Source organism: Acomys minous, assembly GCF_964271855.1.
Source record: "Acomys minous genome assembly, chromosome: 14".
Lineage (NCBI taxonomy): Eukaryota > Metazoa > Chordata > Mammalia > Rodentia > Muridae > Acomys > Acomys minous.
Window position 1 is genome coordinate 36,373,565 of NC_140496.1, and position 13,220 is coordinate 36,386,784.

General features: G+C 43.9%; 1 protein-coding gene across 1 annotated transcript in view; it reads right to left on the minus strand.

Annotated features, from left to right (window-relative positions):
* The window catches only part of FTO (FTO alpha-ketoglutarate dependent dioxygenase), a 357,684-nt gene that overhangs the window by 243,423 nt on the left and 101,041 nt on the right, over window positions 1-13,220 (minus strand). Inside the window, exon 3 of the mRNA XM_084756998.1 lies at window positions 7,944-8,562. Within this exon, the coding sequence (XP_084613124.1) occupies window positions 7,944-8,562 (619 nt within the window). The remainder of the gene's footprint in view (window positions 1-7,943; window positions 8,563-13,220) is intronic.

The following is a 13,220-nucleotide window of genomic DNA, read 5'->3' on the forward strand; positions in this document are numbered from 1 at the left end:
AAAGATCAAGGCACAAAGTATGCCTTTAAGGAGCTTGTCAACTTATTTCCAAACATGTAGAAAAACCATCTAGACTTTTATAAGTTAGGACTTGTTACAAGTTAGTATTTACTGGACAAAGGAGCCATTCCTGGGATGCACATGCTTTGTTTTGTTTTGCTTTGATTTTTTGAGACAGGGTTTCTCTGTGTAGCCCTGCCTGTCCTGGACTCACTTTGTAGACATGTTTTGGGATGCCTGAACATATTTTATTTTTGTTCTATTGCTTGTTTTCTGATTGGGAAGCTGAGGATTCTCTGTGTTGTCTCCTGCACCCCTCTGTCAACACGAACACTCTTCTCAATTCCCCCGCTCCTGTAGGAGATAGGCTACAGAATTGGTTAAATTGGTACTCAACCCTCATAGTCATCAGTCTGTGAAAATGCTGCTCAGCACATCTAATAATCTGTGCTTTTCAACTCTGCAGCCTTTCCTGTGTTAGTGAGAGCCTTTTCTTCTCTGTTTGCGCAGTTTTCTATGCACATAAGACCAGTTAAACCCCACACTTACTCCCCACCACCCGTCTAAATCTCTTTTCTGCAAGTTTAGATTCATCAGCTCTTGTGCCAGGATCCCATTTTTGGAGTGACATCTTTCAGGATCATCTGATCTGCGCTGGCTGGGATTGGCCACCGCCTGTACCCGATGAGCTCTGTCTTCTGTAGTCTCGGCAGCACAGTGCGGTGGTTGTTTTGTCTCGTGATTCTTCAGACCCCTCACCCTCACTCACACACCCTTTTACTTGTTTTCTGGCTTTGGTGGGACATGTTCTCCAAATAAGCTAGAGAATGAGTTCTTAGGATGGAATTGTATTTTTAAATATTACATTTATTTTTTCATGTCTGTGTGTGTTTCTGTGTCTCTATGTGTGTATGTGTATCTTTGTGTCTGTGTATGTGTGTGTATCTGTGTGTGTGTGTGTGTGTGTGTGTATCTGTGTCTGTGTGTATGTGTATCTGTGTGTGTGTGTGTGTGTGTGTATCTGTGTGTGTGTGTGTGTGTGTATCTGTGTTTGTGTGTGTATATCTGTGTGTGTATGTGTATCTGTGTGTGTGTGTATCTGTGTGTGTATGTATCTGTGTGTGTGTGTATCTGTGTGTGTCGTGCTGTGTGTATGTGCAGAGGTAGGAGAACATCTTGCAGGATCGGTTTCCTCGTGACGCCGTACGCACCCTGAGGCTGACCTCTGGCTGTCAGGCTTCATGACAAGCCCCTCTACTCAGTGAACCATCTCCATGACCCAGGATGGACATTTTTTACTTTGAAGGTCTTAAATTATTTTTATTCTACTATGTGCTTACTTTGTGTATAGAAATCACGGCAGGAAACAATTTTTCCTTAGCATTTTTAGGATACAACACAAAAATATTTTATTTTCTACTCATATGGATAGTGCTGGGGTTTTTCATCATTTATTTCACCCTTTTGCTGGTTCCACAGTGACTTTTTTTTTTCATCTGTCATATTTATATTTTATAGACCTTTCAACTCAGAGCATGTGTCTTTTAATTTTGAATATTTTCTTAAATTAACTCTGTTGATTATTTACTTCTTCCTCTTTCCTAGAATTCATATGAAGGTTGTTGAGGCTCCTTTTCTGTTTACTTATTTTCCATAGTTCTGAATAATTTTTGTCTACTCTGAGGCTTTCCTAACTTCCAACTTAACAAGTTAGAAAAAAGACCAGCATAAATGCCATAAATGCAGATGAATTGTTCTTTATCAAAATATACCCCTTCACCTGGCACCCACATCAAGAAATAAATCACATGCACTGGGCAGTGGTGGGACACTCCGTTAATCCCAGCACTCGGGAGGCAGAGGCAGGTCCCCAGCTCCTGTTTTATTAGGAGGTTGAGGAACTCTTGGAGGTGGAGCTTCCCTGAAGGAAGTAGGTCACTTTGGGGTGGGCCTTAATATCTACAGCAGGATTTCACTTCCTGTCCTGGCTCTGCTTCCTGGTTGGCTCAGGCTCTTGCTGCCACGCCTTTCTTTCCATGACAGCTACACCTTCAGAAACTTCAAGCCAAGGTATATCCTTCACGTCTGTGAGAGAACTAATCCAACCTGATAAAATTCTGATTAAAAATGAGCAGAAGACTGTATGGACACTTCCCTAAAACATATAAATGGATGACGACACAGAAACAATGCTCAGCGTTACCAGGGACGTGTGCATAAAACCAGTACCATTTCACACACACTAGAACGGCTACTGTCAAAGAAAAGAAAAGTCTGGATGGCAAAGAGATGGGTGGAAATGTAAGACACTGCAGTTGTAGAGAACAAATTGCAGTTCCTAAAAACAAAGAGCAGGATTATCATTTGACCCAGCACTTCCACTCCTATGTACACGACAGACACAGAAGAGTACAGGCACAAACTTAAAATTCTTCAGAGTAGTACTCACTGTTGGGGTCATCTTCTTGTGCACTGTGGAAAGGCTGTCTCTGTATTATTCAATCCTAAATTCTGTCCCAGCAGCTAGCTGAGTACTTTGGTACTGTTATTCTTAGGGCTCTTCACCTGCCTCAGTATTTTATACAAACTCTTACTCCATCACTTTTTGACTGCCTTAATACAGAGCTAATGGACAATACCTAGGCAAGGGAAAAAAGGTGGGACATCGGGCTGAGAGAGGGGCTCTGGGAGCAGAATGAGGGGCTGATTGAGAGAGAGGTAACGGGCTACTTGGAGGGACATAGTCTAGGGTTTGTCAGGTTAGAATAGCTGAGACTCTGCCCGGCTATAGTGCCTAAGATTTTATAAACAATAATAAATCTTCGTGTCTTATTTAACCCTTGGTAGGCCAAGACAGTCCCACTACAATTCACAAAACAAAGATGGAAACAGCCTAAGTAGTTATCAGGAAGGGAGTAAGTAGCAAGATGTGAGTGCTCTAGTTTGCTTTCTGTTGTTTTGACACATGCCATGACCAGGAGCAACTCAGGGGGAAAAAGGATTTATTTCAGCTTATACTTCCAGGTCAAAGTCCACCACTGAGAAAGTCAGAGCAGGAATTCGAGTAGGAATTAAAGCAGAGATCAAGGAGAAATTCTGCTTGCTGACCGGCTCACTCTCTGAGTTAAGCTTAGCTAACTTTCTTATACAACTACTAGCTATTGCTTGGCAATCAGGTATGTATGGACTACTGAGTGAACACATGACAATTTCCTAGATGGTAAAAAGTGGGAGGAGCACCCAACATTTACAGAACCAAATGAATTGTGCAAAGACGTCAAAATACAAATAATCAAACATACATCAAATCAGTTCTAAGACCTTAGATACAGAGACTAGCAGGTGAGACCAACAAATAAACAACATTTTAAAGACTTACCAATGCTTTCAATCAACCTCTACCTACAATTAGAAGCTACTTTCCCCCCATGTTAATGATAAGCTGGGGAGTCCGAGGCTACCCACTTCACAGTGAAGATTTAAGAATCAGCTGAACAAACTTCACCCTCGAAATGATTCATCTTTCCCCAAATCAGAGCCCCACATAGGAGCCAGGGAGCCATAAGAAAGTTATTGCAGAGCCTTTACTTTCTAGACTATCACACACTGCACAAGAATGCATGCATTAGCCTCTTTGTCCTTCCAGAGAGATCCAGAAACTAAAGAAGAGGATCCGTAACACTGGGCACTAGTTAAAATTTTATAGATTGCTTTTCCTATAAAGACAATGTGACAGAGAATTGCTCCTTTCCAGAAAATATAATAATAATAATAATAATAATAATAATAATAATAATAATAATAATAATAATAATAAAAAGGGAAGATGGTTTAGTGGGTGACGATGCTTCCTCTACAACATGAGTACAAAACCCCCAGTGGCCATGTAACTATGTCACCCCAGCACTGAAGTCCGTGAGCTTCCAGCTCACAGAGAGACTTTGTCTCAAGGCAAAAAGAGGGGGAGTGGTAGAAGAATACTCCGGGTCCTTCTCTGCCCTCCAGATGCATATGCACAAGCAGTGAGCCTGTGTACTACACACATACACACATGTGTGTGCTCCAGTGTAAAATGGTACCCAATAGTTAAGGTCGGAGCGGCACCTTTGAAGGCGTTCCAATCAAAGAACAGGGTTTTGGACAATATTAACTATAAGTTTTAATGCCTTCCCTACTAAAATTCATTTTTTTATAACTAGGAGTAACAAGCAATTGCCACCAAGCCTGGAATATATGAAAATCAAATACTCTGTCTATTTACATATGGTTCCCTGAAGCCATTCCTGATTAAAAAGTGTACCATTTCAATCTTCCTCCTGGAGACATCTATTAGCTAGAAATGCACGTGAAGTCCAATGAATTTAGAATATAATTACACATATCCTATACAAATTACTTCTCAATGGCTTCTGCTCATGAAAATAGAGCAAAGAGCAATGATCAGCTCATTATAAATCTACACAAGATTCCCTGAGCAAAGGTAGTGAGAGCAAGTCCACAAAGACCTTAAGCTGCGGCTCATCTAAGTTCAGCAGGAAATAATCACTTCTGCTCTGAGCTCCCAGTGCACTCCATGGGTAAGCCACGCTTTCTGCCTGGCACCCCTCACTCTGTGACTGTGGCCTGGTGCAGCTACTGCCTGCCTCCCCTGGGAGGCTAGAACGAAATGATGCATCCACAGTGGCATCACCCAGGCTTTCAAGACAAGGAGAGATGTGACCTGTCCTTGGGGCCCTACACTAACACTTTAGCGATGAGCACAGAAAACAGTGCAGTCTTCAGTGTTTCCACCCGCTCTAACTTCTTTAGCCCTCAACAAGACTTGGACCCAAAGGCTCTCTTAAAGTCCACCCTTACCACAGGGCTGCTGAAGATGTAAAGAGGCCAGAAAATTACACACATCATTCGTCACTCTGAAGACAGCCAGCCACCAGGTCATTTGAGGTACTTGGTTTGCATGCCACCTGTCTCTAACCTGCACAGACACAGAGATGGCAGAGGAGGGCTCCATTTCACAGAATATACTCATCCGACCCATTCCGGTCCCCCAGCGTGTGTGCTGCGAAGTACAAGCATGGCGAAGAGACCCGGATGAGGGGACAAAGGAAGGAGTTAGCAGCAGAAAGGAAGGCTACCAGAATAACCCCTCAACCTCTCTAGAAACTGGACACTTGGACATTTTAAAAATCCACATTCCTCAAGCAGCTACACTGTTCAGATAGGAAATGCAGGCCCTTAAGTCGCACAGCTTAGAAATCAATCCTGGAAGGCCAAAGGCCTGAGGTCTGAAACCTAGCCCTACCCCAGCTAGCTGCATTAGAGGCAACAGGTGGCCCAGTTCCCTCATCTGATAAATGAGAACACAACAAGGACGGTTATGCATCTCTTAGCAATACAGATGCAGTCTGAGAATTATGTCCCTGGGAATTTTATCCCTGTAAGAACAATACAGAGTGAAATCGGCCGAGCCTAGATGATGCGAGCCAATCACTTCATAAGGCCTCAAGAGACAGTATAAATACAAGGTGAATGAAGCTACTGCACACTTACCACAGCACAGAGTGGTGCAGTAACTTTCTTCTTAGTGTATAGAGGGAATACACAGTAAAACAACAATACAGAAAAGATAACCTAGTAAATACATGAACCACGCAGTCGTTTATGATTATTACCCGGGAATGCGGACGTGACAGGATGTGCTATTCCTGAAAGGTGGACAGCATCACCGGTTTGTTCACCTGCATTAGTAGTGACTCACTGTGCTGTGCTATTGCAAAGTGACCAGATGACAGAAACATTTCAGACCCATTACAAGCCTATAAGGCCAACATCATGTATGTGGCCACTGAGCACAACAGCCGTTCATGGAGCACGACAGTGCTTCATCTCTACACTATACACCCTGGGTACTGTGAACAAGATGACAGGGGCTCAACACGTGAAGTGCTTACGACAGAGTCTGGCCACAGCAGGTGCTCAGGGAAGCACCCCCAAGTGCAGTCACTATTATTTGATGGAGTCCCAGCATCTTGGAGATTAGGAGAACAAAGGACCTGCACAGCTCTTTTCTTACAGACTGCAATTCTGCAAGCCTCTTTTACAGCTAGTAATTGCACATAAAAATGTTAATCCCAGCACTTGGGAGGCAGAACAGGCAGATCTCTGCAAGTTCGAGACCAGCCTGGTCTACAAAGTGAGTCCAGGACAGCCAAGCTACACAGAGAAACCTTATCTTGAAAAACCAAAAGGAAAAAAAAAGTTTTGATTATTTCATTCTTCCCCACCCCACTCCCGGTGTGTGTGTGTGTGTGTGTGTGTGTGTGTGTGTGTGTGTGTGTGTGTGTATGAACGTGTGTGCATGCACACACACCTCAGCCTATCTATAGAGGTCAGAGGGCAATTTGCAGGAGTCAGTTCTCCCCTTTTTACCATGTGGTTCTCAGGAACCAAACTCTGGTAGTTAAGCTTAGCAACAAGTGCCTTAACTTCCTGAACCATTCCACCAGCCCAACAAGTATATATATATATACAATTTGCATTTTTAATCTCTTTGCTAGTCTTAACTACTCCCAGTCATAGATGCTAAAATTTTACATTCTTTTCTTGATCAGCCATGAAAAGGAAGTACAACAGAACAATTAAGTGCAGCCTGGAGCACAAAGGCAGGTGCCACATGCACTGCAGCGGGTTCTGAAGGCTGCCACCTCAGAAAGAGCTAGCCAACCCCACAGATCCACGTGCAGTTCTCAAATCCCAAGCAGGGCCATATCTGAGGTCAGAGGGCATTGGCTCTTTCCTCTCGGACAGCATTCAATTCCTTCAAGGGATTTTTATGTTGCTATCACTAATCAAGATGTTATGGAAACTGGTGAAATTTCCAACCATTCAACTTGTTCCTTGTATTGGCCTGAAATCCCAAGGTAAATTTAGAAAAGATATTAATTATCCTGTGAAAACTTTTGAGACTAGAAAAATGAAGAAATTTCAGAGTGTCATGAGATAGATTGTTTTCCCCTGCTCTCAAGTCATTTTTCCAAAATAGCCATTTAAGCAAACAAAAAACACTTAACAACAACCGAAATCTAATAAAGCTACTGGAACTGTCAGAAAACAGTGACCTTAAAAGTTCTAGCTCATTCTCTCAAAGGACTTAGTACTCTCATTTTGCAAAGGGAGTTCTAATACTTTATTCCTTTGCCTAATAATCGGGCGATAAAGACGTCAGTGGTCCTGCTGTGCTCCACACACAGGCGCCTTTGTGTAACCCTGTGCTGGAAACTCTAGGGGATCCTTGACAGAGAAGCAGAAGATCAGCAAAAGATGAGTGGGTCAACCAAGCTGGCAATCTACAACTCCCTGTTCTAAAGCATCGGAACCTTAGAAAAGGCAGAGACACTGGAATGTCTGCTTACGGGGGCCATGTAACTGCTTCTTCTGCCAAGGAGGGTCTTATAAAAATGATAGGAAGCCAAGAACAAGTCCACACCTGACAGATCCCGACTACCAAGATGCTGATGTCAGGCACGGTGAAGCGTTTTGGCAAGGTAAGAACGTGCACCTGCGAGAGCTGGGAGGAGGGGAGCCTTGACAGATCCCTGTTTTCCTGGCTCTCTCTCAGCAAGCTAATTGTGGTGACTGAACAGTCTGCTCTGGGCTTCAGAGAGCAGCAATTGGCTGTACGGATCCAACTGTTGCTCTCCTGGGCGGCGGCGGCGACAACAGCAGCAGCAAGACAGAATGACAGTACATGCAGAATGTGGTGGAACACTGAGCCGGGGAGCACTTAGGTGGGGGAGGGGGAATGCTCTGCAGACATACTGATGAGACAGGACGGAGAAGGAAAGGACACCCAACACGCAGACATGCATGGGTCTTCAGAGACCCAATGACCCTGGTCACACAGCCATCAGGCATGCTTTCCCCCCAGAGCAAGCAGACCATACCTTCACAGCTGTAGCTGTACACCGCCACAGCTGACCTGTCCACCAGGTTCTCGTCATGATGCCAGCTCACCGCCATTTTCCCCATGCCGAAATAAGGCTCCTCTTTCAGGTAGGGCATTTTCTGAGGATCCATGAAGTTTAGCAAAGTCACGTTGTAGGCTGCTCTGCTCTTAATGTCCACTTCATCGTCACAGGATGGCCCCATGCCAGCCCTGGGGAACTCTGCCATGCACAAGGGCACAGCATCTTCGTTAGCCTTCTCTTTGACAGCCAGTTCTTCCAAGGCTTGGATGGTCTCGACCTGCAGGTAGTCATTGAGCTTGAGGAAGGTCTGACACGCAGCAGCGATCTCAGCCTCGGCGTAATTGATGGTGCAGCCCTTCACTGGCCAGGGCACTGTGAAGAGTCTGGTGTTCAGGTACTTGTAGGTGCAGCCTGGGTCCCCGATGAGGATGCGAGACACTGGGGTGAGCACATCTTTGCCTTGGATCCTGACCAGGTCCCGAAACAAGCAGCCATGCTTATGCAGTGTGAGAAAGGCCTCGGGGACCTCTTTATGCAGCTCCTCGGATATACTGCCAGCCTCCCGGAGAACCAGCTTAGGATATTTCAGCTGCCACTAAAATGAAACCAAGGTGGGGGAAATGGTTATGGATGGCTATCATTTTATTATTTCCAAAAGTCTGTTTTCTTTCTAAAAGTGCCGGGAGAAACTTAACTGCCTGGTACCCTTTCCCAGCAGGGTTCTTATCTTGCCATTCTAAAGAAAAAGCATACACAAAGCAAACGATGGGAGACTCTCCAGTGAGCACTCTAACTACCAATCAGCTTCAACACAACAGAAAATGGTGAATAACTGGCCTTTGATCTTTCAGGCTTCCGGTGCCCACTTCACCCCACCTCCACTCTCTCTCGCAGCCTTCTGCTTTGCAGAAAATACAGTTGTACTCATGAGCTGACTATTGCCTGTTGTCAAATGTTTACTCCATGCCAGGTGGTCTGATTCACGTCGACTAGCTAGTTGCTCACAGCTCGACACACACTAGCAGCTCCAGTTTGCAGATACAACAACTGAAGCATCCAGGCACCAGAAAAACTTGCCCCAAGTCACACTGGTAAATGTCAGCCCAGGATTTAAGCCTCTGGGCTGCAGTGTCTGTCTGTCTCCAGCAGGAGTAATCTTAACTGTCTGACTGAACCCCTTCCAATTACTGGCAAACTGGCTTCTGGTTCAATACACTCATCTAAAGAAAACTCACCTCTCTGGAAGTGAGTACACAAGTTCTATGAGCACACGAGACATGACAATTTGATTTATGACTATGATGCTAGTGCACCCAGAATATTCTATGAAAGGCAATCCTACTGGTGTCACAGGAAGGTGCCACCCACTAATCCAGAAACACACACTGACACTGCTCAGGACTATTCTGGCTTTTCCGGCACCACTGTGGCTTCTATTCACAGGATTTGCACTTGCACCTATAAAATTTAATCTAACATGCTCCCTCTTAGTTTTAGGCTCAGTCCTCAAGTAAAAGCCTGTCCTCAGACCACTGTACTGTTCACAACTTCCTGCATGGGGAGGTAAAACATGCTTATCCCTATGGGTATATGTGTACATGCAGGTGCATGTGTGCAGGTTCGTATGTGCATGTGTACATGCAGATGCATGTGTGCATGCAGGTGCATATGTGCATGTATACACGCAGGTGAAGTGTGCCTGTGTACATACATGTATAGAAACCAGAAACCAAGGTCAGGTATCTTCCTCGATCACTCACTGACAGGGTCTCTCACTGACTGGCTAGGCTAGCTGGCCAATGAGCTTCAGGGATGGCATGCCTCCACCTCCCTCACCCTAGGATGTCAGATGTGCACTATGGTTTGTGGTTGTCTACATGGGTAGTAGGGATCCATACCCAGGTCTTCAGGCAACAGGCTGTTTGTCACTATGGCATAACCTAGACCATTCTGCCTCATTTACATAGAGCATGAGCAGACGGCTGTCCTGCAAGATGCTATAGGAAATATACAAAAGCACTAAATAAGTAGTCCTGCCGCTCAGATGCCTCTGTGAGCTATATGACCACAACTCTAACATGACAAGAGCAGTGGCATGTGGCACACTGCTGTGGACTGTCACTGAGATTGCCAGACATCCACTTGGCACTCACAATTGCTCTACTTCATTTATCCCAACTGAAATTGGAGACAGCAATATCACACTTTTTACCTACATAGTCCAGGAAGACAGTAATACAATACAGAGAACATTCTGGAACCCTATCTTGTCTCATAACATGGAGAAGAGAAAGGAGGAGAAGGAACAGTAGAGAAAGAAGAATAATAAAGTATAACAGAAAGCAAATTAGTATAAGTCTAGGCTGCGGGTGGAAAAGGGCTGAATGGAAAGGAAACAAAGAAAGACCTTTTGGGAGGACTGAAGAGGTTCTACAGGTACCATTCTATGTGTATTATGCTGTCCGGATTATAAATAGAATGTGTCAAAGACTTTTTTTTAAAGGATTAGTGGATTTGAATGTATATTTTTAAAATATTTGTATGAACCGAAGCATACAATTAATAAGCTCTAATTAAAAAACATTTGCAATCTATATGGTAAAAATAGAATTAACATTCTTAGCAAAAGGCCATTATGAATTTAGATATATATGTATAGCACGCACACACACACACACATACACACACACATACACACACACACATACACACACACATACACACACACACATATACACACATATACACACACATACACACACACATACATACACACATACACACACACACATACACACATATACATACACACATACACACACACATACACACACATACACACACACACACATACACACACACACACATACACACACACACACACAATTAAAGAAAAAGAGGCCATGAATTTAAAAGAGAGCAAAGATAGATGTACATCAGAGGGTTTAGAGGGAGAAAATGATGTAATATAATCTTAAAAATAAAAAATAAAACATGCAAAGATAACAAGAGCTTACAATTTTTAATTTTTTTTTTTTGAAAAGACATAAGTACAGAAAAACAGATGGGAGAAAAATGGGGTCAAAAGCTGAAAGTGCTGCCCGATGGGCGTGTACTCTGTATGTTTCAATTTTATTTCTTTGACACTTACACGGTTTTCTAAAATATAGGTAAACTACTTTGAATAAGAAAAACGTCATGGAAAAGACTATTTGAATCTATTTTCATGGCAATTCCTACATTTGCCAGAAACTTATTCTTGATGATATGATAAAAATGATTCAGAATCCTCAACCGTCTTCAGAAGGCCTGCCTTTGTGCCTGCTCTTCCAAGGATTAGTTCCCATGACGAGAACAATTAATGATGGTGCGTTCCTTCTGCCACCATCTCCAAGAAGATGAGTGGGAGAGAGCGCCCGCCCAGCATGTCCTCATCAACTATTCATACAGTGCTTAAACTAGGGCCTGATGCACAGAGAGCTACGGAACATTAGCTAAGAGTTGTCTTTAGAGAGAACAGCAAGTAACTTTGGAGAAGAGAGGAACATTAAATAATCTGAGTTCGCCCTGTCAGGCGAGCGAGTTCACGTTCCGCTCAGACAGGTACATGAGGAACACCAGATAGCACACGGTAATTTGGAACAGCTGTTGGCAGATTGTCAAATACGTTAGTGTAATTTTTTTTTTGATTAATGCTGTTGAAGTTTTCCAGGGAGTACACATTCGTGAGGATACATTATCACTGGTTTGGTTGCACACTATATTTCCTGAGATCTAGGAACACTTTGAGGGCATAAGAGGTGATGTTTAGTTTAGTATTTGGAATGGTAACTTAGCCACAACAGGCCAATACTGAACTCCTCGGAAGATCCGCAATGCTGTCTCTCCAGAGAGGAGGCTCCATCTTTTGCCCATCTTAACGCATTACATAAAATTCTATCTTACTTCTTCTACCAAGAGTTGGTCTGAAAGAACATCATCATTCAGAGAAGACAGACACGGTGTTGGGTGAATACACCACTTGTTTACAGGAGGCAAGTTCAAATGAGGCCCAACACAAGCCTAATCTTCAGTTGAGAGAACAGAGCCTGCAAGTAGCCTGGGAAGTGCCTCCACCTGGCTATGTTAGTGGCTCAGTCCAAAGACGGCCCATCTGTAACCTACTGTCATAGACTCTGCTGGTGCCACTGCATGCTTTGCACTCTGGAGCATCCTGCACACTGTCCTTCATAAGAGTTTCAACATTTTTTTTTTTTTTACTTAAAATCTTTGCAACTCTCCTCACTAAAAGGCTACACACTCACATGGCCCAGCCTCCAGCTGAGTGATGCCAACCTGGGCCTAGAGAAAGCACAGTTCTGAAGACCCACATAGGACCTGCTATAGCTGCCACAGCCAGCCTGGTGAAATCAGTGCTCTGCTAGCAAGGCAAAGTGTTGGCTCACGCATTCATTCATCAACAGCCCATGCTGTTTTGTGTGTTTATTTAACATCCAACCAGCACTTCTTATGCACTGAACACCGGACAAAGCCCATAAATACGCTGATAAAAGCTAGGTTCTACAGATGACATCTTGTATTTTAACTACGTAGACAGAATGGAAAGTAATGGAGTAAGACGTTACCACTGTAGAAGTTCAAGTGCACAGTCTTGGGGCCAGAGAACAGCTGGGGAGGAAAACCTAGAAAAATTCTCACTTGGGGGCTTAAACAGCCGCCATGTGAAAACCATCTGCAAAACACTAAGCTCCGCTCTCCCCTCACACTCTTTAAGCTTCTATTCTGGGAAAGAGAGCCAGATGTAAATGAATAAAATACAGAGTATTACGGTGGCAACGAGTGCTTTAGAGGAAAATAAAGTTGAGAGCACAAGACTGGGTTGCTGTGGTTAGTGTGGCTATCTCACATCTCTCTAGCAAGGTGACACAAGGACAGAAGACTACAAGAGTGAGAAAGCCACCCCTGCAGAGATTCAAGAGTAGGAGAGCTTCAGCTGAAGGGATCAGAGTGGAAAAGTCTTGGGGCAGGAGTATGCTTGGCTCACGGCAGTGGAATGCCACTGTGGGAAGAGAATGCGGGGTGAGGGGCTGGAAAAGCAAGAATTCAGGTAAGGGGATCAGAGAGGAGTTGGGGTACATGGTACTTTATAAGTCAATGTCCAGGGCCAGGCTTCTAGACTTCTACTTGAAATAAGCTGGGAAGTTATCAAAGGGTGCTTAGCAAGGAAGTGCATGGAGCTACTTAAGAGAGCTG